The sequence below is a fragment of the Perna viridis genome, chromosome 8 (genome assembly GCF_037379345.1).
Source record: "Perna viridis isolate PV_CMFRI_1.1 ecotype Kerala chromosome 8, ASM3737934v1, whole genome shotgun sequence".
Lineage (NCBI taxonomy): Eukaryota > Metazoa > Mollusca > Bivalvia > Mytilida > Mytilidae > Perna > Perna viridis.
In genome coordinates this window covers 41,387,427-41,411,799 of record NC_142452.1, presented here as the reverse complement: position 1 = coordinate 41,411,799, position 24,373 = coordinate 41,387,427, and the positions used below count along the sequence as shown (strand labels likewise).

The 24,373-nt window shown below is 35.0% G+C and overlaps 2 protein-coding genes and 1 pseudogene across 3 annotated transcripts; 1 reads left to right on the top strand and 2 right to left on the bottom strand.

Annotated features, from left to right (window-relative positions):
• Positions 1-290: 290 nt before the first annotated feature.
• LOC148610538 (prestin-like) lies at positions 291-3,672 on the bottom strand. The gene has a single exon (XM_088541352.1). It carries the CDS (start codon positions 3,188-3,190, stop codon positions 896-898), a length of 2,295 nt encoding a protein of 764 aa, XP_088397478.1. The 5' UTR covers positions 3,191-3,672; the 3' UTR covers positions 291-895.
• Positions 3,673-8,397: 4,725 nt separating this feature from the next.
• LOC148610537 (prestin-like) lies at positions 8,398-12,599 on the bottom strand. Of its 2 annotated transcripts, none has more exons than XM_088595658.1 (2): positions 12,472-12,599; positions 8,398-11,436 (listed from the first exon to the last, which is right to left on the bottom strand). In XM_088595658.1, exon 2 carries the CDS (start codon positions 11,415-11,417, stop codon positions 8,940-8,942), a length of 2,478 nt encoding a protein of 825 aa, XP_088451784.1. In that variant the 5' UTR covers positions 11,418-11,436; positions 12,472-12,599; the 3' UTR covers positions 8,398-8,939. The 2 variants fall into 2 exon arrangements, with proteins under 2 accessions (XP_088451784.1, XP_088451782.1); XM_088595656.1 differs by lacking the exon at positions 12,472-12,599 and adding an exon at positions 12,159-12,242.
• Positions 12,600-19,262: 6,663 nt separating this feature from the next.
• On the top strand, positions 19,263-20,250 carry LOC148610536 (uncharacterized; annotated as a pseudogene).
• Positions 20,251-24,373: the final 4,123 nt, after the last annotated feature.

Genomic DNA, 24,373 nt, shown 5'->3' with positions numbered 1-24,373 from the left:
GTTTCCATTACTTTACATCTTAAAAAAAGTAAGTCTCAATGTGAATTCCCAGGACAAATGACATCTTAAAGTTGAATACCGTTGCGAAGCTGGGAAAATAAGGCTTCATTATGCTAATGGTACGATGATTGTAGAAATTCTTCACAAAATTTAATTGAATAAATAATACTGAAAATCCATATTTTTACCTGTTCTGCTAACTGACAGCATGGAGGCAAATTATTCACAAATGTAAACAATATTCATACACTTTTGTAGTTAATTACATGTATGATTTTAAAATACACATTCTCAGCTTTATTTTGACTACGTTTAATCATAATACACACAAATAATGCACTTACAATGCATATGTCTAGGTTCAGTGTGTTTTTGGTACTACATAGGGGGTGGCCATTTGACCCGGAAGTGGTTAGTGAGACCTTACAAAAATAAGGTTTTTGACAGCGTTATCTGCCCTTGAAATGTTCATTTTCAGCGCATCCCAATAAAATTGTAACTCAACGGTCCGGCATGATATGGAAAATCTTGTCTTTTTCCTTGATTGTGATGGTGCAATAGTCAAATTACACTATCAAAATGATGTTTTTTTTTCACATCATGTTTCACCTACTGCCTGATTGTTACAGCGACTGACACTTAATTATATTACTCGCTATAATGTAAATAGATTACGGAATAATTAGTCGGCAAACTATTAGCATAAAAAATTCTTCAATATCGTAAAAAAATATATATTATACATTGACACTCGAAGAAGCACTAGTAAATCTGGGATCACGCTCAATTCACGAGTACTCGTGCAAAATAAAATAATTACAAGTACACTAGTGCAGAACACACTTGTCAGTACATGTATAGATCAACCAATGGAAATAACATTTTCTCAAAATTCCTATCCATTAGATGGTTGTGAGAGTTCTCTTTCAATGCTGGCAAATAGTTTAGAACGGTCGTCTTGAATTGCAGCTGCTACGGCGTCATACACATCAAGAAAAATATCCGTCTTAGGAATGGCGTCAAAAACATTCGAGTGCTCCATTGTTTTAAGAATATCAGGTAAACAGTTTGCCAGGTAGACTTTGATGTCTACATTTCCATATTCACAGATTATCTGAATGAGCATGTTTGCCCCTGTGTAATCAATGTAATTGACAGTCGAGAAATCTAATATCACGTGATGAACTTTCCTCTGGATCTCGTATTTTCTCATGGAGATATAAGTTTGTCCATCATCCGGGTCCTCTTCTTCAGATTCATTTGTATAGTTCGTTAAATTCGTCATGGTTGAAGAAACTGTTGACACCATACTTTGCTGGCGACTGAGTGAACCTGCCAAATTCTTGGAAACCGTATGCTTGTATCCAGTAGATATTGCAGGAATGTCGCCTGTAAGTGAAATTCCTTTGTTGTCAACTCCAGCCTCCACGTCTTTAGATTCGCCGTCTTTTGCAGTCACCTTTTTCAAATTTGCTTCTTTTTTCTCTTGCTTCTTAATGTACTTTAACAGTTTTCTGGGGTTAACAGTCTTTCGATAAAGTTTCAGTTTAAATATTTCAGCATTTGCAAAATACAAATTTGACTGAAACCTGAATATTTTGATACCAGCAGTTTCCATTGCATTTTTGTACTTATTATGTTGTACTATAATTTTATCTTCGACTGTTTTGTTTAATTTAAATCCATGTACAAATTGTGTTTCAACAACAACCAAAATTATAGATAGGCCAAAACCGATAAGAAAGCCATAGTTCAAATCCAAGAACACGGTACAGATGAGTGTAAAGAGCCATACGAGATACTCAAATTTGTTTACTCTCCAAAATTTTCTTACGTCAATAATTTGGAAAAGCAACGATTTCATAGACACAACAATGATAGCAGAGAGAATAGATATTGGAAGATACTCAAATACATACGAGCTTATGGCGACTATTAAAAGCATGAAAAAACCGGAAACTATTCCGCAAAAAGTAGTTCTGGCATTCAGCAAGGAGTACACCATTGACCTTGAACATGAGACGGAAGACGGAATACAGCGTAAAAATGCGCCAACGAAATTGCAAAAACCATACGCATATAATTCTTGGTTATCATCAGTAACATAGTTGTGTTTTTTCGCAAACAATTGAGATACAGCTGTGTTGCTTTCATAGATCAAAATGGCGAGAATAAAGCTATCTACAATGTATGATGTTGCTCCTGATAAATCAGGGACGTATGGTGGTCGGAGTATTTTCGGTAATGGTCCAATCAGCGTCACTTCCTGTTTTAGATTTGTAACAGCAGTCATGATGATACCGAGTATAACAACAAAGAGTTCAACAGGAAATGGAATTCGTAGCGTGGATTTTATTCGTCTGTTTATAGCAATTTGAAAAATCAGAAGAATCATCATAGTAATGGCGGCAATCAAAAGAGTCATGCCGTGAACAGAAGACAGTTTCTCAAAAATCTCTGCAATAGTATATCCTATTTTGAAAATTCCGCCATGAATGTTAATTTTCAATGCTAAAATCGTCGGTAATTGACTAATAATAATATGAATGGCTGTGCCTGTTGTAAAGGCTTTCATAAATGCTTCCGATAGAATGTGTGATAGAAAACTCGCTTTTAATAGTCCGAAAAAAATCAGAACTACCCCTGTTAATAATGCGACGCTCGATGCAATGTTATTACGAAAACTAGCTAATTCAGCAATGTATTCCGGGTCAGAGGCATTTGTTGAATTCAGCAAAGTCGACCTTGTAAAAATTTCAGTTTGTCGATCTATAATTCCAGCCATGTACATACAAACTATTGCACTGGTTCCAACAGAGGCGTGAACGGTTGTTCCGAAAATCCCATATAGTATTACTGGCCAGACAGTAGTATAAAGGCCATTCTCTATTCCAACTTTAGCTAGCATTGCAAACGCCAGAGCATGTGGAATCTGGAAAAGGCCACAAGTAATTCCAGAAAGGATATCCGCAATAAAATCTCTGCGTATGTCGTAATATCGTAGTGCATGCAATAATGGAAAAGAAGATGATAAAATCTTCCATACTCCATCCTTAGAGCATTTTAGTCTCTCCTTTAAATGTTCTCGAAAAGTCTTTTTAATTTCCGGCTTTTTATAAATTTTGTCAAACTCTTCCTGAGATAAAGGTTCCCTCGCAAAGCAGATAAAGTCTTCTTGAACGTCGTCCATGACTATATCGACTGGTCAATGTAAAATGGTAACTACTTGATCAAAATATACCTAACTTCAAGGAATACATCAATATCTGCCATAACAAGCACATCATCATTGACGTTAAAGCACTGTGTTTATGATTTATCCTTCATAATGATCATAAAACCGACAGAAAGTAGGCCAACCATTTTTTGGAGAACGCAAAACACTATAATATCTGCCTGCTAACTTATACAAATATTCTATCTTGCTCCTGTCCGATATAAAGTGTACCTTTAACTTGTCAATCAAATCTAAATTCATGATAAAATTTCGAAGCCTTTCCGTCCAATTAGATATAAGTGATGAATTCCATACTGTTGTTTTAGTGCGTACAATGTTATAAACGTTTACAATTTTTTATGGCCCACAGTAGTCTTATGGTGTAAAATAATCACTTTTCATTTTCTCAGTAAATAGGCAAATTACGTCAGTGTTGATCTCGTGCTTACAAACTGTTGGAGAACTGGATTACGATTTGCTTTAAGCACAAATATATATCAGAAAAAAAGTGCATTTTTGTAAATAAAGAGTAAACGTGAAGTCGATGCGTTATTTCTGTCAAAACATTTCACACCACTGCGGTAGGAAACAGCAAAATTTTGACATTCGTTATTCATTATTTCGACAAAAAGGTGTTACTTCTATAAAAGAAACAAAAGTAGAGACGTCACGATTGTTTAGGAGGTAAAGATGGAAGAGTTGTTTACGAGGGATCGTACGTTAAAACAAATTTGACGAGATTCAAAACAAACCCCTAGAGAGAGAGAGAGAGAGAGAGCGAAACTATATAATATATATAATATACAAAACTATGGAATGGTGTGAATACCTAGCAATGACATCATACGAAAAGTCAAAACGCTTTCTTATCATTGCAGCATGTTATTACATGTACTAAAGTTAAAATTTCAAGATTATCTGCAGCTTATTTAGTATCGAATATGGAAGTGCAACATTACATGTAACTACAATGAACCCAAGAAAGTTTTTAACTAGTAAACCTCAAATACTTCATTGTGAGGGTATCTTGAACATTTTTTCAACAATTTTTAAAAATTGCAATTTTCTTAGGGGAACTGAGCCCCAGGGGCCCCCTGGATCCTTCACTGCCCTGATATTGCTTATGACCTATATAATCAATTGTAACGAGTCACTGTGTCTGAATCAGAACCTGAGCACTATTACATTAAGTTCGGCCTGTGCAGGTCCGGGTGTCAAAAGAATAGGCCTGCAGCAGCGCTAAGCTTGTCGTAAAAGGCAACTAAATAGTGCTCGGAACCTTATCCGGGGGCTAGGGTGCTCAGCCCACAGGGCAACTGGGTTGTGTGCCCCAGGTGGTGGAATGGGGTACCCCTGGCATGTTACATGCTGAGGTTGTCAGGCTATAATACGGAAAACCTGACCGCAAACTATAGTGGTGTTCCGTGTTGGGAAAGATGCCACGTTCCTCGCACGTTACAAAACCCTACTGTGGTATTCTCCCGGAGTAGGAACCATAGGGCTCCTCCACAGGAGGCTAAATTGCCCGACCCTACCCACCTCTCCCTATTTCCGGTGGCAATCAAAATTTTTCGACCCCATTATCCTTGTGTCCCATCCCATTTTTCATTTCATCACCATTTCATGTTATTTTATCATCCACTTCATGTTGCTCGCCTGAATATAGCTGAAATATTGAAGCTCGGGCGTTATACCCCAACAAACAAACAAACAAATACATTAGTTCAATGTTAACCAATCATTTCATCTTTTAATATGAAAAAAAAATAGGTGTATGATATATAAGAGTTACATTTTGATCTCGTATGAAGCTACAAATGACGGTTTTAATTCACCAATAAGCAGGATAGGGTGGTGTAGTAATATATAATTATGGAAATCATATTTTGAAAATGGCAAGAAGTCGCTAACAATATTAGCGACTTAAAAACACTTTTGCAGTGAAACTAGCTTTGGATCCCTGGATACTATCAGTCTGGGAATTTGACGGACTCATATTGCCACCAGCATCAACTTATGAGTAGACAAGACATGTTGAGGAGATGGCGACTTTGACAGAGAAGTCTAGCTAGATAGATGCGCTTGGGACCTGTCGAAGAAATTATTTTATACGACAGTTGTATGTTCTACGAAAATTAAAGTACTGGGCTTGAAGTGACAAAATGTATGTCGTGTACTTTATTTTATTAGTTAATAAAATGAAAATTGAAACTAATATAAAACTGTGTATATATGAACGTCTATCATGAGGACAGATTTATTTCCCTTGTCAGAATTCCTTTCTCAAATAACATATTTCACAGGTATCGCTAAGAATCAACCAATGGAACTTAAAGCACGGGACTACACCATCTGTTCGAGTAAAACTTCTTTGTTTGTGTGTGTGTGTTTGATGCTTTCACTTCCAAATGTTTTGTGTTTTCTATCAATGTTTATTGTTCATTGAAATACTATTATATTTTACCAAATGAGTTAATGTTATGATGAAGTAAATTAATTTATTACTTGTAATCAATATTCAGATGTCTTGCGATTTTATTCTTACATTCGGTATAGCTTAGCTTAGAACGTAGCGGAGTAATACGTAGTAATATAAAAAAGGGGATGTGATATGATTGCCGATGAGACAGTCATTCACCAAAAGCCAGGCAACAAACAATTTAACTTCTACAGGACACCACACGGCCTTCAATGATGGGGAAAATCCATACCATAAAGCAAGCTGTAAAAGACCCCATACTAAATAAACAAGGGTACACGTAACAACAGAATTTTCGAATACTTATCCGATCCATAATCAAGTCAAGTCCAAAATAAATCTGGCAAAATAGATATTACACCACTGGAGCAGCTGGTACCGCAATGGTCATGGCTTGGTACAGGCATTTTAGACGAAATGGTTGGTTAAATTTAGGTTTTAAATCGCGCTAAACCTCCCTCTCCTAATTAGGGACGTAGGTCCAAAAAGATGCAGAACAAGCTGTTGCTGTAGTCTCGAGCTCTGGTGGATGTATTGACGGTAACCATTTACCAAAAGAAGGGTTGTTGATGGATAACACATCATCAACATATCTGTATTTAAAGTTAAGATTTAGCATCTTTCACATTTTTATTCTTAACGAGATTCTGGAGAAATTAAATCTAGTATGAATTAAAAAAAAAAACAGTTCATGCCCATTTGAATGCCAATTTGTTGAAAAATAGTTCCTCCAAATATGACAAATATATGATCAGTAAGGAAATCTTGCATATCGCAAACCTGCTTTCCTGTGTAGCTCACTTTGCCTTTCCGCGATGTTTATAACCAAGAATAACATATTTTTTTTTCGAAATTGATTTGAAACTATTCATAAAAGACGAAAATCAATAGTAAATACGTAAAACGAATCACAATTAACACAAAAAACAACGACAACCACTGGATTTTAGGTTCCTGGCTTGAGACAGGCACATAAAGTATGTAGCGGATAAAACAGGATTCAGTTCTTGGGCTGCGAACAAGATTGGCTTGTATTCTTGATTTGTTGATAACATAATCTACTTTTTATATTGTCAGTTTACGATAAAGAACTAGACGAGTGACCATCCTGTGTGTCAAGAAATTACATTTTGCAGAGCAAACCAGTTCCAATTCACATCTGGATTTTATTTCCAATCAATTAACGGAAAAGACCGGATATTGTAAAATGCAACAAATACACCAGTGTACATGTCTTGTTGTACATGTATAACCTATCTCCCAAACCGTAAATATGTTCTGTGGCCACCCCAAGGTCTTCCACAGGTGTAAACACACCTTAAAGCAAGCCATATAAGGGCCTGAGAACAAGAGTAATAAATCCATGATAACTGAACGATAATTCATCATAAAACAAAATAAAAAGTAATATAACGACAGACACATATATGACCAAAATATTCTGACTGTGGACAGGCGCATGAAATATGCGAAGGGGTTAAACTAGTACCAACTTCGATGTGAGGTCCAAATGGACTAATACAAGTAGAAATACACGCAATAAAATTCAGTCCATAATAAATTCAATTGCCTTGAAGGAATATCTACTACACATGTAGTACTTTCAGTCACATTTTGTTTTGGATGATAATTACCCCTTTAAAATTCTATTTTCTTGTATGATGCATTTTTAAGTGCTTTTCCATCTAGAAATCGGACAAAATATGTATAAAGTGTGGCGCATGAAGGAAAAACGATCTTATTGCATTAACCAAGTATTCATAGAATCAAGCAGACGATGAAAACATTGTATAAAAAAACCACCATTTTGATAGTGTAATTGGATTATTTACATTATCAGAATCAGGGAAAACAGACAAGATTTTCTATATCATGTTGTACCATTTCGTTAAAATTTCATTGAAATGTACTGAAAATGAACACTTCAAGGGCAGATAACTGTCAAAAACCTCATTTTTGTAAGATTCTATTGAAAAGTTCATGAGCAAATTTATTGATGCAGATATCAAATAATGGTCTTTTCAAATAAAGGAAGCATCATTGAGTGAAATCATATTGTCAGATCGGTTGGGTTTTGACATGCATGTTTCTGATTTTTTCAATTTTGCCTGATTCTTACAAACACTTACACATAATAGACTAATTCCCAATATTATGACTTTAATGCATGAAATGAAATGAAGTGTTAATGATAGTGAAACACACGGAAGCACCACCTAAACTTTTGTAAACAAGTACTATCTTTAAAACAAATAGCCAACGTAGTAAAATTTGTTCTTTCAACTTCATCATTTTTTACATTTCATTCAGGAAATAAAATATGGCATGCAATTTCAATTTTCGATACAATGTTTTTCAAACGCCACTAAGTTTTCAGTATTGGCCAAACGAGAAACAAAATTGCGATCAGGTGACTTGCGTTCCCATGGAAGAGCGTCCTCTAAGTCAAGGAGTAAAAAGCGAAACTATACCAACTGCGTCGGAAAAACTATTTTGCGTTATTACGCAAAAAGTTTAGGTGACGCTAATACGCTTCCGTAGAAACATGTCTCAATGACATATCAATTTAATGTAGAGCTAAGTCATGGTCACATAAGGCAGGTTTAAATAGTCCTACAGACCGGTAATCGCTTCATACAGGTGGTCACAAAGTTTGATACAAAGTTTGTTTTAGCAATGATAAAGTCAAACACAGGCTAAGTAAAAATAGATATTTCTTTTATACAATATATACACCATAATAATATACATTACTTATACAAAAATAGAACGTTTCAACTTGGTACATGTACACATGTATAATAAAAATTAACTGCAAGCACTTTCGCTGTTTGAAAACATAACCAGAAGAACACACATGCGATCACAATATTTAAAAACAATAAGATTTTAAAGATAATAAAAATGCGACAAAAAATACAAGAAAGATAAAACTGCATGTGTAAAGTCCCTTACAGCCACGATGTGATTTCGCAAAAGTAAAAGTCAGTTCGTCCTAATCTGATATATTCAACTGAATATCAAGTAAGATAGAACTAGTACACTTATTAATGAAAAATGAGAAATGGGGGAGAAATCATCGCTTTCTAACTAATACTGGTAATGTACACGTTTACTGTCCTCTAGTTTTAATACTGTCTAGTACACAAAAAACATTTTAAGGGCTCAGAGTTATGAGTGATTGTTTCTGCATAAAATACACATTAAATGATCATAAAATGTTTCATGAAAACGATGCTGGATTTACATATTTGTTACGTATGACTCTTCGGCAGCCTCATCATAGGTAAAGTCCTCCAAATGTGTAGGCAGTGGACCAGTCGATTGTGATTTGGCAATCGCTATGGCATCGTGGAGCTCTAAGAAAACGTGCTTTTGTGGTATTTTGTCAAATGTTCCCGCATGTTCCATCGTATTTCTGACGTCGGCCGACACACTAGCCAAGAAAAGTTTAATGTTAACATGGTCATATTCTGATGAAATGTGACCAAGGACGTTTGCCCCTGAACTGTCCATATAATTGATTGTAGAGCAGTCAATGATGATATGGTGAATCCTGCGCATGCGTCTAATTTTTTCATCGGTTACGAATTCTTCTCCGTCTTCCGGGTCAACTTCATCGTCGTCACCGATACTGGTCATTGTTGAAGCGATACTAGGAGCTCGGATCATAGTGGGAGGTTTCAGTCCGTTATTTTGCATGTTCATCTCGTCCATAGAGAAAGCAGGATTGTCACCTGGTACCAAGTTAGTAAGCGAATTGGTTTTCTTTGAGTTGACACCATTGATATCCGAGGAAATGGATATTTTTCTTCCGTCTTCGGATATTGGTATAATGGCTACTTCGGTCAAGCTCTCTTTCTTTGGTGGTTCTATTCCAAGCTTCTTCAATCTCTGTTCTTCGCGCTCTTTTTTCACTTCCTGTTTCTTGATGAATTTAAGCAATTTTCGTGGGTTAACTGTCGTTTTATATAGGGTGTTTCTGAATATTTCAGCATTAGCAAAGTAAAGGTTTGACTGGTATTTGAAAACTTTGACGCCATGTATTTCGTGTGAATCTTTATACGATTTGTGTTCAACAAAGGCGCTTTCCTTCACTGTTTTGCCGACGCGGTAACCACGTGAGAACTGGGTCTGGAAAACGACAGTAATCAATGAAACGACAACTCCGATGCCGAGTCCAAAATCGATGTCGAGGAAAACAACACTTACAATGGTGAATAACCAAATAACGAAGTCGAATTTATTAATTCTCCAAAATTTTCGACAATCACCTATTTGAATAAAAAGTCCCTTTAAAGCTACGACAATAATAGCTGCAAGTGAAGCCTTTGGTAATGGTTCAAACAAGACGCTCATTGCCATGATAACCAGCAACATCAAAGCGGTGACGAAAAATCCAGCCAATGTTGATTTGGTGTTCATTGTAGAGGCAACCATTGATCTAGGGGGAGCTACAGCTGATGGAAAACATTTCAGGAAGGAGCTTGCAAAGTTGCACATGCCGTAGGCAATTAATTCCTGACTATCATCGATTTCGTAGTTGTGCTTCTTTGCGCAAATCTTTGCCATAGCAATAGTGTTGGCGAAGATGAGAATAGCTAATACAAAACAGTCAACAAAATATGTCTCAAAGCCGGTAAGGTCGGGAATGACGGGTGGAGGAATGGTACTTGGTATTTCTCCGACGATGGCAGTGACCTCTCCAAGTCCAGCGGCAAAGGAAACAATAGTAGCGACGATGACGACTAAGAGTTCGACAGGGATCGGAATAGGTATTTTATTCTTCAATTTTTCGTTGACATACTCCTTGAAAAATAGCAACATCGCTATACTTATCACGGCAATCACTGGAGTTTGCCAGCTGATCTCGGTGATGTGCGTGAAGATCTCTTGATAAGTATACACGATCTTAAATGCTCCACCAAATCGTTTGATTTTCATTCCAAGAAGCGCTGGAACCTGACTTGTTGCAATATGGACAGCAGCACCAGAAGTGAAAGCATTAAAGAATGACTCTGATAGGTACGCCGTTATGAATCCCAGCCGGAGGAATCCCATGAAAAGCAGTATAAGTCCACTTAACATGGCAACGCACAAGGAAACATTTTCTTTGTAATCCATAAACTCAGGAATGTCTTCCCATGTCGTAAAGTTAGACGTACTGTTGTCGAACGTAAACGTCGCCTTAAAGTTCTCAGCTTGTCGATCGACAACACTTGCAGTCACAATACAGATGACAGCACTAGTTCCCATGGAAACGTGGGCAGACGTACCGAAAATCACATACAGCAAAACAGGCCAAACGGAGGTGTATAATCCATTTTCAACTTTAACCGACGTCAGCAAACCGAAAGCAAGAGCTTGAGGTATGTGGAGGATTCCGATGGTGACTCCAGCCAAAATATCACTCACGATATTATCTTTGATATTGTAGTACCGCAAGACCCTAATGATTGGAAAATATGTAGAAATAATTTTCCACAATCTCTTTTTAGAACAATATAAATTTTTCTGCAAAGACGTTTTAATCGATGTTGAATCGTCATCTCCGTCCTCCTTCAGATGGAGTTCGTCGAATTCAACTTGAGTGAACGGTTGTCTTTTGATGAAAATGGAATTCTCCTGACCAAATGCACCGGAAGGACATGAAAACCTTCTACTTTTACCACCAGGTGGCGCATTGGGCATACCATCGACGACTGAACTGGATCGACTCATCTTTATGATTGTCACACACCTAAAAATAAAGGAAAAATTAAATATGTGAAACAAATATCTGAACATACGCGGCAACCAAAATCGCACGTGCCGATAGTAAAAATAAACATTTTGCGGGAAAAGTTCATTGTACGGTATTACGTAATAAGACCTTTGTAGCCCTTACAAGTTTAAGATCATGTAGTTAAGTTCAATCAAATGGCGTCATGTCATTCTTATTACCATAATTTCCTGTAAGCATTTCTATATTTAGCTTGCCTCTACATCTGAATACCGAAACAGAATTTTACACAATGAAACTGAAATTCAAGAGATATACATCGCTTGGAAGTTTTTTTTATAGATAATATATTACATATAACATATCCTGTTTTAAATGGGCTGCTATATTGTTTTAAAGTGTTACTGTCTTAAACACTGAACGCAAATATCAGTTCCGATTAGTTAGACTAGCTAAGAATTTTTACAGACTTTTCTTTGTAATCTATACCATATAATACAGTGTCAATCTAAGAAGCAAAAAAAGAAAAAAAAAAACGGTTGGTAAGAGGAATACATTTCAGCACGCGACCGTAAGAATACATGCGATTACAACGCTGTGCACTTCAACTGCGGTAAATATTTGACCGTTACTTACGCCATATTATTAAAAATATATTACTTTGAAATCAAGTCGAAATCACGAATAATACTTCGCCGATGTTAAAATTAAATGCGATAAAAATACACACGCTAGCCTACCTTTAAATTAACTCGCCGTAATCCAGACGTAATTTAAACTACATTTTTTGGCAATATACGACGTTTTTCGTATGATAAATTTCAACAAGTCACATTAATTAATTTCATCTTGTATCTCACATTCGTTTTAAAGAGATACGACGAAGTGATGAATCATCTTGACAGCATTTGTTTATGTGTTAACATATTATGTAATAACGTTTATCACAGAAAATTAAATGTAAAAAGGAAATTAAACATTTCTAAATTAATCATGCGTCAAATAAAATGTTTGGTGAAATGGTTAAATATCAATTAAAACTTTCTAACTTACCAATAAGGTGTTTTTCGTTAAAAAATTAAGTACACAATCATAAAAAAAGTTTATATTGTTGAGTCTGGTCAACTGCACAGACGAAAATGAAGTAAGCCCGGATTGTTTCACACAAGAATATAATTCCGACAGTGACAAGATTGAGTCTCATTAATTAGAACCCTTTCAGTATTGCTCTGACGGTTTTATTTGACATTTCTTGTCATTTTTTATACCGAGGCGACAAAGACACGCCTCCTCATAGACCTGTCAGCCAAACTTAGCCGATTTATTATGGAAATAGAATAAAACGTATGTATATGCAAATCATGGAGGTGTTAATGTATAAATGTTGACATGGCCCTTGAAAGGGTACAGATGTTACAAAATATATTTCTAGTATCTTATTTAAATACTGGTGTTAAAAATAGTAATGTGCAATGAAACACATGATTAAAAACTAACTTTTGTGTTCTTTGTCACCCGTTTTGTGACAAAATAAAATTTCTAAAAGGTAATGCGACAAGGTCGCCCATTACAGGTCTTATTTTAAAAGCTTACATTGAACGTAGATGTAATATACTTTAATCACACAATTAAAATTATCTCCCGTTTAATGTGCCATGTTATGAGGACCAGGTGATCCGGAATTTTTGTCTGATAAGAACATACTTTATGTAACAAATTTATATCCTAACATATATAAAAAAACTAGAAAAACTGTGCAATGCGCACTACATTGATACCCCGGCCCATTCCCCTGTGATAACATGCTTCTTTTGATCTCGATTTATTTGGATCAAAATCTAAATAAGAGATATCGAATGGGATTGTGTCATAAAGATTCTGTGAATATTACTGAGTTCCTTTCAGTGATGTAGTAGGAGTAACAGAAGCGATGTGAACCCCTCTGCGTAAGGGAGGAAGGAATGAAGAAAGGAATGTATAAGGAAGGATGGACATCCCAATCACTATACACCAGACTTTGCAAAAGTAAAAACTGACTAAAACTACGTCTGAACATAATTTATATTTATTTTAAATTCAAACTATTCAATTCACATGCAAAAATAAAAAAAAAATAATAAAAAATGAAGACGTAGTTCGCTTCAAAATATTTATTAGTCATGATAGTATTTAAACTTAAGTTCGCCAATACTTCAGAAAATACCAAAGACGTGCCGCAAGGTTTTTCTGTCCCATCCATTGTACTTGTGTGAAGCTGGTTTAGTTTGAAATGTTAAAGAAACTGCGCAATTTTAACGTTTATTTGTAGCCAAAGGAAGTAAAACCTTTAAACAAATGTACAGAATGTACTACACTTTGCCTAAATAATGTTCCCATTTCATTAAACAGATCTGTTCAACACGGACAATAAGTGTCAACTCCAACATGGCGATATATGAACTACATGTGTAAATGCACGTAATTGAACAAATTGCGACCTAAAAATATACATGTATCTAATTTTGCATGACATGATACATAATTTTGAATAATTTATGAATTCATCACATCAGAGGAAACTGGGGCAACTTTTCCCCAGCTATATACGCATAATTTGTTACAAAGCGTAAATATAAATCCATATAAATTAAGGAAATATTGAGGTTGCACATTGAATAACCGATAGCGGAAGAAAATGAAGTTACAAGGGATGAGTAAAATTAAGAGAAAACAATGTTTAGAAAAAAATATACATGCGCCTAACTCAACGAAATCAATGAAAGGTGATGAAGGTAAACCGAGATAAAGCATCAATCATATTAAACAAAAAACAACAAAAACGAAAAAAAACAAAACAACCTCTCCTTAAAAAAACAAAAAAAAACAAACAACAAATAAACAAACAAAACGCAAACACAAAGAGAAATAAACTAGAAAAAGCAACCAAGAGAACCAAAGACTCCAGCGGAAACCAAAAGAATGTAATCCAGGGACAAAGACCAGGCTTGGAAAACAGACAAGCATAACAAAGAACATAAAGTAACTAAAATAATACATACAAAGTAACAAAAGTAAATGATTAACTCGGACTCCACTGAAAACTGGGAGCATAGACCTGGTGCACCGGTAGGATAAGCGTCCTCTGATTTTCAATAGAAACACTCGCCGAGTTGCTCTAAAAGGTAAAGTCCTGGGTAGACGAAAGAGGAAAGGAAAACTATGACACGCTGAACAAATCAGTTTTCATCAAAACTCAGAAGTTTTTGTAAGTGATAGAGTTTCATGAAACTAATTCAGAGAATTCCTAAGAAGAAAGGATGACAATAATTGTGTTGATTAAAAGAAAACTATTAAAGATTGTATTGTTCATAAATCTACAGTACTGTGTACACTTCTAAAAAAAATTATGGCAACACACTTAATACTCAACTGTAATACACATTTCCATTTACCCTACCATATTGAAATGAGTGGACTTGGCTTGATCAAAATCGGGAGGCTATCATCAAAAGCGAGAGAGTTAACACCTATGACTGCTAGACTAATGGTCGCTATAGTTGAGAAGACTAAGACTCCATAAATTCTAAGGAAATAAACTGAAGCAACTAAATAAGAAATTTAGCTAATACGATGCTTATGTACACGTATCTACACGACTGTGTGCTTACCTTTTTCTTGGGCTTTCGATTGTCGACTTGTCCATAATTAAATTGTCGCAAAATGTAACAACTGTTTCAGTCTTTGATTTTTTTTCTGGAAAGAAATTTAAATAGCCTTTATCATTGTCTCAAAACTAATGACATTGAATGCGTCTCTTTAACTTTTGTACTACTACGATTATGCTTATTTTTTCATTCTTTCTCTCTCTCTCTCTTACTTTTTCTAGCATCTATCATTCTCTCTAATATTCTTATATATTGGAAGGAAAAATGATATAGCCTGTCAACTATCAAAGTTAACCTTGAAGCCGGGGTAATATTTTCGTTCCACAAGTTTCTCTCAAATATATTTTGCGATCCTAGGATCGCTTACGATATTGACCAGGGAACCAGATAACTATCCAGGTCAGAAATGTGCTAAGGTAGAAATTCGAACATTTTTAAACTAATTGTGCATTGACATAGGAGAATAACTCAAATACGCATGTGCGACTTAACAATCATTTATTTTTTAACGACTTTATTTTAATCTAATCCTATATGTTTGGATGCTGAACGTAATTATATATTGAAGATGTAGATTTGCTACAAGTCTCTCTGTAATATATCAAGCTCCGAACAGCATCTGTAATAGAAAAAACAAACGTCTGCCGCTGCGTGGTGCTGGGTAATATAGGTGTTCTTTTGGATTCACATCAAGGCCGGATCCAAACACTTCGAAAAAGGGGGTGTTGGCCGATGTTCCTCAGAAAAAGGTGGTACTAGGACAACATTTGCCATTTTGTGTCAACTTCACACATAAAATATGAAAAAAAGTTTCCAATAAAAAGGGGGTGCCTATCCCCTGCACCTGTTCTAGGATACACCACTTTATCATTACTATCAAAATTAATATCAATTTACTATTCTTCTGTAGTACAGACAGTAGAGGAATAACGAATAGTTACTTGTTGATACATGCATGTATATACATGTGGCAGCAGTATCTAGCAGGTCAGGAAGAACCACTGACATATTATATCTCAGTTGACATATAATCCACCAACTGACGTATACATTTTTTTACAAGGATAGACAAATTGACAAATAATTCACTGTTTTTCAAAATTAAATCTTTGAGAATGGTGCATCACTTTTCAAAACAAAACCCAATATATGACCCTTACTGAGCCCAAAAAGTATTTTCTTTTTGTTGAAGCATATTGCATTTCTTGAGCCTGCCTTTAACAATATTTCTTTTGTTGTTTCAACTGTTCCATTGACCTACAATAATGATGATCAAGTATTTAAATAGTGTCAGTATGTTCCAACTCAATTGAACAATACCTGGATCTTACCTGTTGTGAGTGTTGAGTTAAACTCATATTTACTTGACTGCACACGTTATTGATTCCATTGACTGGTAATTACGGCCAATGTAATGGATAAAATAACAATTAATAGGGGAACATACAAATGCAAATCTCATTTAAATGCAGCATGGTGTGTTATAATTAACCGTCCGTGCGAGACCCGACAGGGTAGTCAAGGACGTTATATACCACCTTAGTTATAATTGACATTTAGAAGCTGAAATGACAGGAATGTCATCACACTTCGGCATGGTTTTCTGCAAAGAATGCTCCTTTTTCAATTAAAGATATTTTTTGGTGAAAATAGTGAATAATATGTCAATTGGTGGATTATACGTCAGTTGAGATATATCAATTAGTGGTTCTCCGTGACCTGTAAAAAAAGCATTTACATATATTTACTTAATTTTAAAGATTAATGAAAAATGCACTCCTTTAGCGCTGGTTTGAATTTTATTAATGTCATGTTTGTAACATCTGTATTAAAATTGTATTCTGGCGCCAAAACTCAGATTTCAAATAATAGTTGAATGCCCGATACGTACTGCAGTCACATTTGTATGTGCATTTTAAAATGGAATGTTTTCACTGCTTACAGTTTATGTAACGATTGGTTGATTGATATGGTTTAACTTTCTATGGCAAATAAAAATGGATTTCAGGACGAGAACGATAATTGACTACTCGAACAAACCCTGCTTTGTACTTGTCCAAAACGCCGAGCCATATCTTTATTGGGTATTTATTGGGTATTGAGTATCAGAAGCAACAGTGGACGGGAAGTCATGCCACCCCACTCGGACACATCAATCTGACTCCTAGTCAACTCGTCACTCTTGTCCATTACATGTGAATACCGCGTGCTTGGTTGAAAAGTAGCGACTATCGCTTTTTAACTGTCTGGTATACAGAAAGCAATAGTTCACAGCTACAGAAGGATGGCGTAACTCGCCACTATGAAACGAGCAAACCAGTGGTCTCTATACACTGAATGTTATGTGCTTATCGACTTCAAGCATTCCATCTTTGTTTTAGCTATTATTCAAAATATCATGTGTTGAAATAAGAGGACGTGAAAATGAAAGCAACAAAATATAGTAAATACATAGTTTCACCTTACATTCTTTTGTTTCTACTTTTCTGCAGGTCCAAAGAATAGGCATGCAGCAGCGCTGAGTTTGTCGTAAAAGGTGACTAAAAAGTGCCCAGAACCTTAGCCGGGGGCTAGGGCGCTCTGCTCAGAGCAACTGGGTTGTGTGCCCCAGGTGGTGGAATGGGGTACCCCTGGTGTGTTACATGCTGGGGTCGTCAGGTTATAATACGGAAAACCTGATCGCAAACCATAGTGGTGCACCGTGTTGGGAAAGATGTCACGCTCCTCGCACGTTAAAGAACCCTACTGTGGTATTCTCCTGGAGTAGGAACCATAGGGCTCCGCCACAGGAGGCTAAATCGCCCGACCCTACCCACCTGTCCCTATTTCCATAGCAATCAAAATTTGTCAAAATTTTATCATCCACTTCATGTTCATCGCCTGAATATAGCTGAAATATTGCTGCTCGGGCGTGAAACCCCAACAAACAAACAAACTTTTCTGCACTTATTGAAGTGAACTGAATTTAATTAGCTTACAAATTTTTCTGAATGCCTCGGTGTCCTCAGTCGACATAAATGAATGGACTTTTTGGGTGAGCAATTTCGGCACGTGTCAGAAGTGGAACAATATTACGTCACATAGGTCTTTTCAACACTAACAGTTCAGTTCACATAATTATTTTAAGTATTTTAGTTACTGCTGTGAACTGATGTTAAGAGTTTCACTCAGGCTTTTAATTGTCTATCATATTTCTTTTATGTATAAATACATGTATATTTTTATTGCATGATAATCTATGTGTATTTCATGTACATGTATATATTGATGGTGATACGTTAATAAGGAATATATCTTGAATATTGCAACTAGTCTTTTTACATACAATGTAAAAAGCATTTGTGATTCAATCATTTATGTATTTGGATTAGAAAAAAAATAATACATGCATCGCCGTGCCGTTGCACGAGTGATCCACGAAAACCACAAACAAGGGTATAAAACCGTGATATTTCATGGAAACTAACGATAGACCCCATTTCCTTGTAAATTTCTACCACTACGTGTACCACTACATCTTTATCAGTATTTATTGTCAAAGACACAAGTGGGGTATTTACCATGCACTGTATTATAGACCGGGCGAATAAAGGGTCCAGTTTGGTAACCAATGGCTCAGATTCGAAAATTGCGAACAAAACTAAAATTTTATTTTACCTTTTATAAGCAAAATAACGCTTACATCTGCTGAAATCTATCCCCCCTTTAAAAAAAATCTACATGTATTTAGTATCAATGACATAGCGTCAGCATACAGATGTTTCTTTGGAGACGGGGGACAATTCACGTTTAAAAATACATACCATAGATTCAAAATTTCATGATTTCTTTCGCTCAAGCAGTATGACTCTGTTAAAAGATGCACATACATTACAAATATCTGTAAACGTATTCATGCGTTTACCTTATAAAAAGATCCAGATTTAGTTCCATGTGTTCAATTATGAACATTAATCGCTCGAGGCATTTACCAAGATGAGAATATTTAATGCTCATAAAAAAGACAATTACTTGTTCTCATCAAGCCCATTCAGTTAAATATCTAAATTAATCTATTAATTAAGCAATCGAAATTTAGGTGTACATCAATCAATACCAAGATCTGAATGTACTTTCCAGATCAATGGTGAAAATATAGAATATGTATCAAGTTATCAATATTTGGGACTGGTTTTATGTGAATTTTTAGATTATAATGTAATGGCCAAAGCAGTGGCTAAATCTGCCAGTCGTGCACTAGGTTTACTTATTGTAAAATGTAAAACTTATGGCGGTTTCCAACACAATATTTTCACTAAACTATTTGACACTTTAGTTTGGTCAGTAATTAATTATGGCTCAGCAATTTGGGGCACGAAAGAGTTCTACTGTATATTTCAGCAGTTCAGAACCGAGCCATGAGATTTTATATGGGGGTTGGAAAATACACCCCTAATGATGCAGTAGCTGGTGATATGGGTTGGAAACCCTCATACGTTCAACAGTGGGTTAACGTTTTTTAGACACTGGTCTAGATGTAGTAAAATGGATGTAGATAGAATTAATTATAAAGTTTTTAAGAGGTCTATTAGAAAAGGAAGTTATAGAATTAAAAAGTGGAGTTACCAAGTTATGGAAATGTTAAAATTTTATAATAAGGAACAATTTTGTAATATAGAAGTAAATATACTTAATAAGAGTACCATATGTCAATTAGAGGAAAAAATGTTTGATAACTATAAAACTGACTGGTGTAACAGAATGAGTCAATATGGCCAAGGTGATAAATTAAGAACATATAAATTGTTTAAATTTTCATATTTTACTGAACAATATTTGTTGCAAAATATACCTTTACGGTTTCGTAGTGCATTTGCGAAATTTAGATGTGGTGTAGCACCATTAAAGACTGAAACTGGTCGTTATGAAAGGTTAGCATTAAACGAAAGATTATGTCTTAAGTTGTAATGATATAGGGGATGAAAACCATGTATTATTAACATGCCCATTGTATGATGATCTAAGACAGTCACTATTTTTAGATATTATTAGTGGACATTTTTTTTTAGATATTATTAGTGGACATTTTTTGTCATTGTCTGATGATAATAAATTTATATTTTTATTTAACAATGAAAATTTAAGTAGCTTAGTTACCAAAACCTGCCATAGTATTTTACTGAGAAGAAATAGTATTTTATATCATTAATCTATGATACTTTATATAAATCATACCTTTTTGAACTGTATTTTAGATATATATATATATATATTACTATGTTCTCAATAGTCTCTCATGATTCTTTTTTTGAATGGCTCATGCATTTTAATTTGTATTTTTTATCTCTTATTGTTATCATGTTTTATATGAATGTATTTGGTGAGACTTTAATAAACTATTGAACTTGTACAATGCAAATCTGTTGAATTAGTGAAATCTTAAAATCTTATCACATTTGTTTTAAAACATTGTCTGTTCAGAATTATACACGTTATTGATTATGTTTATGGTAGAAACGTTGCTAATTATACTAATAATTTTCGAAAATTCTAAAGCGGGAGATTTCCCTCTCAAAATTATCTCAAAGTTGGAGATTTGCCCAGTTTTTGTTTTCGCGACATGTTTTGACAGAAATTTACGTAATTATTTACGATTATAAGCTGAACATTGAAACAAGACAGGGGAAATTCCTGCGAATATGTCTAAATCTCCCGCTTAAATGCGGGCCCGTAAGAGGAAAATGTCGACTTTGTCATAAAATATCGGGAGTCTCCCACCAAAAACGGGAGAGTTAACGCCTAGTATGGCCTTCCACATCAATGTTTGCTATAGTCGATGGAAATTAAAAGAGTTAGATCTCACACATGTACATTGTCGACATAACATTTAGTGTCTATCTCCACAACTTACACGACAGCGATCTATTGAACATTATATATTAGGAGTGAAAATTGACTTCGGCCTATCAAAAGATGACGAATTAAAGTTCCGAAATAAAGCAGTAAAATACCTGTATAACTATTCAAAACTGTACTTTACATGCTATGAGTTTGATTTGTGTGTATGTCATGTTTGTGTTATGTTGAATATAGGCTATACTCTTTTTAAATGAAGGAAATAAAGACATATGTATAATAAACAATGATTAAGAAACGGTCTTACTTATTTTGAAAATAAATAAGTGAGCGTAGGCCTAAACAGACACAAAATGCAACTATTCTTGGTTGTTGGGTTGTGACAACAAATCAGTATAAGGAGTTAAATAGCAGACAGGCGGACACACAGACAGTATGAGATGTGCACGTAAGAAAGATTCACACTCTTGACTTTCAATGTTTATATTAGAATAGGCGTGAAAATGACACCGAAAAATATTAATTTCATTTGATTCGCAAATTCAAAATTTTTATTAGCTTACAGAAAAACGTATAATGTAATGACTAAAACCATCTGTCCTTTTGAGTGAGTGGAAAATTGCTCGTGTATGGAGTCAATTAATGCATAACAAACCACGCTTTATGAATATAAAGGCCAAACATTCTCATCAAGAGCGGATCCAAATATTTTTTTAAAAGAGGGGGAGGGTCCAGATGGCCTCCAATTCAGCACGGAATGAGCATATTTTTTACACACACACACACACACACACACACACACACACACACACAAAATGGTGGGGTAGTTCTGAAAGTTAAAGGGGGTTTCCCTGGGTCTTCTTGTGGTCGAGAAGGAGTGATTATACGTTTACATCAAATTAAATGATACGAAATCCTTTCGATGTCAAGGTTAGTTGTCGGTCATAGTCACCACATGGTCCAATAGAAATTAATGTGTCAGTGAGATCAAAGTAACCCTGAAAGAAACATTCGTATTCGGTAGTTTTAAGTACTAAAGATGTGTACTATTTTTAACAGCAATTATTCCCTCTAAGCCAAATTTGGCATGTCCGTTTGAATTTTTGATGTTTGGTGATGAATGACAAGGGCTTTAGGTTGGAAAGGGATAAAAGAGTTCTCATATTTGAATTTTGAAAGAGTAAAAGGACGAACATTTGATTTTAAGTGAGGAGGAGGCTTTGAAGATTTCTTCGGATCAAATTATTTATTTTCACACTGATAGCAATGATATCATTAATGCGGAGTAAAAGCACAAATATTTGAATATGAGTGATTTAGAAAAAAATCAAAAAGGTTAGGCTCAAAATATTTATTTTCAATTCTTTGAAGTCCCGTCTGTCAAAAAAGGAAAAAAAAAATGAAATAGCACCCCCCTCTAACAGTACCTGTTATTTTCTTTATTCGAGATATGCAATCCTATACAACATTTGTGAATGTTAATGCTATGATGGTGTAAGAAGTAAATTCATCTTCAGAAGTTCTTGTAAAACATAGGGAATTTTCTTCAGATCAGGATCAGGGAGAAGTTCACGTATACCGAACTTTTGTCATAAACTATCAAAAAGTTGAAAGCAGACAAGGGTTCAGAAGTACATAGTACCCATACTAAACTTCTCCCGTAACAAGTCGCATTTTTGCCGAATACTTGATTTTTATCGGGAAATAAAATCTTCAAGATTTTTTCCTTAAAAAGGGAATTTCATTCAGTACTTGTTATTCGTGTACAATTGAACAAATAGACTTGTATATGTACATTTAATGCAGAATTGACTGGTACCACTCTTTTGAGGCTCGTAAAATAAAAGTTGAACAACCGTTATGGCTATTTTATTTAAGTACACCCATTAAAACAGATAACAACTGCTTTGCAAAAAAGTAAAAATGCATTTGTTTCACATTTTTAAACGCCCAGTATAGACTTGCATATAGTACAAAGTGTAGTTACGTGTTAGGGTAATTTTATCTTGTTGTTATTGAATACAGCATACTGCACTGCGCAAACCAAGGAATTCACAAAAAATGGAGTGCGTGTTGCGAGTGCAGAATCCAGTAAGCTACAATGCATGCGTGAAAATTCAGGCGCAGTACCGAGAAGGAGTTTTCAGGATATTGCCTGCCTATTTTGCCCTAATTATAAACATACATTGTTGTAATTGATAAAATTTTCCCGCAAAAATGGGAGGGGTTTCTATTCTCCCTGAACCCTCTTGATCCGCCGCTAATACGTTTGAGGTCCACAACAATGGACTTCTAGTATATCGTAAGACGTGCGTTTTCCGTTTCATTTTGGTGTAGACTAACCATAAGGTCATGGAGTATTTGATTAATTCAAATGTCAGTCCATGTCTTAAGTCTATTGTTAATAAAAATATGAAAACCTGACCTGAATTGAATATACATTCTACGGAAAAATTATTCAGGGTCAAGGGGCATCATCAATCATTGACTTAAAATAGGACAAAATTCCTACGTAAAGTTCATTGTCAAAATTTTCTATGAAATTGTTAAATGGTTTAAACATGAAATAAAGCAAATGCAAGGTTAACGATGTTTTTTCCCTGATGGATTAATTCTGAGATTGTCTGAAGTCAAATAGTGTGAAAGTTCACTAAACCACAAATAAAAAATTGTTTGTTGTTTTTGTTAGTACGTATCAATTCGTCAAAATCATATCATGCTTTTTTTGCATTTATCATAATCAAATTTTAATATCGATAAATCAATCGTAAAAGCAAACGATTACAGTGCATGAATTGTTTTCTTCGTAAAAATGTAAAGAATGACCATTGGTTTGAATACAAACTGCAACTGCCGCTGATACAATATCTCAATAGTTGTGCAATGTTCATTGTGTATTAGATGTGCAATTTTCGTTGTGTATATGAAACTTGTGTATATGGACTGATGTATTTTCTTTTTGTCATAACTTTTTGAGGACGCACGCATTATTATACAACAGGGTCTAGAATGGACATCCTTGTCGCACACCTATATTATATTAATACATTTTCGTTTTGTGCCGGAAATACACGTGTAAAGCATGTATGAACAGAAAGGATGTATGGCACAACTAACTGAATTTGTAAAATGAACGCACTCTAAAATACTGGTACTGTATTCCTTGCTATTTAGAAATCAATTTATTCTGTGTAATGCCATAAATAGACTTGTCCTTACATGTGAGTACCATGTACATAACGTAACAATGACAAAGTTATGCAAGAGAACAAATAGTGTAGAATTGTAAAAGACAAAATACATAAAAAGTCTAGATACATAATTATGACACAAACATACGTAATTATAACAAGTATAAAATGACACCCCAATGTTTTATGATGAATTTTGTTTCTTTTGACACAAAGGTTCCACTATGCATAGAAATTATGCATTAGAAGTCATTAATTGTGGAGAAGTCACATACAATATATTAC

Coding starts and splice junctions, on each gene's coding strand:
- LOC148610538 (XM_088541352.1), bottom strand. CDS start 3,190: ATGGACGACGTTCAAGAAGACTTTATCTGCTTTGCGAGGGAACCTTTA.
- LOC148610537 (XM_088595658.1), bottom strand. CDS start 11,417: ATGAGTCGATCCAGTTCAGTCGTCGATGGTATGCCCAATGCGCCACCT.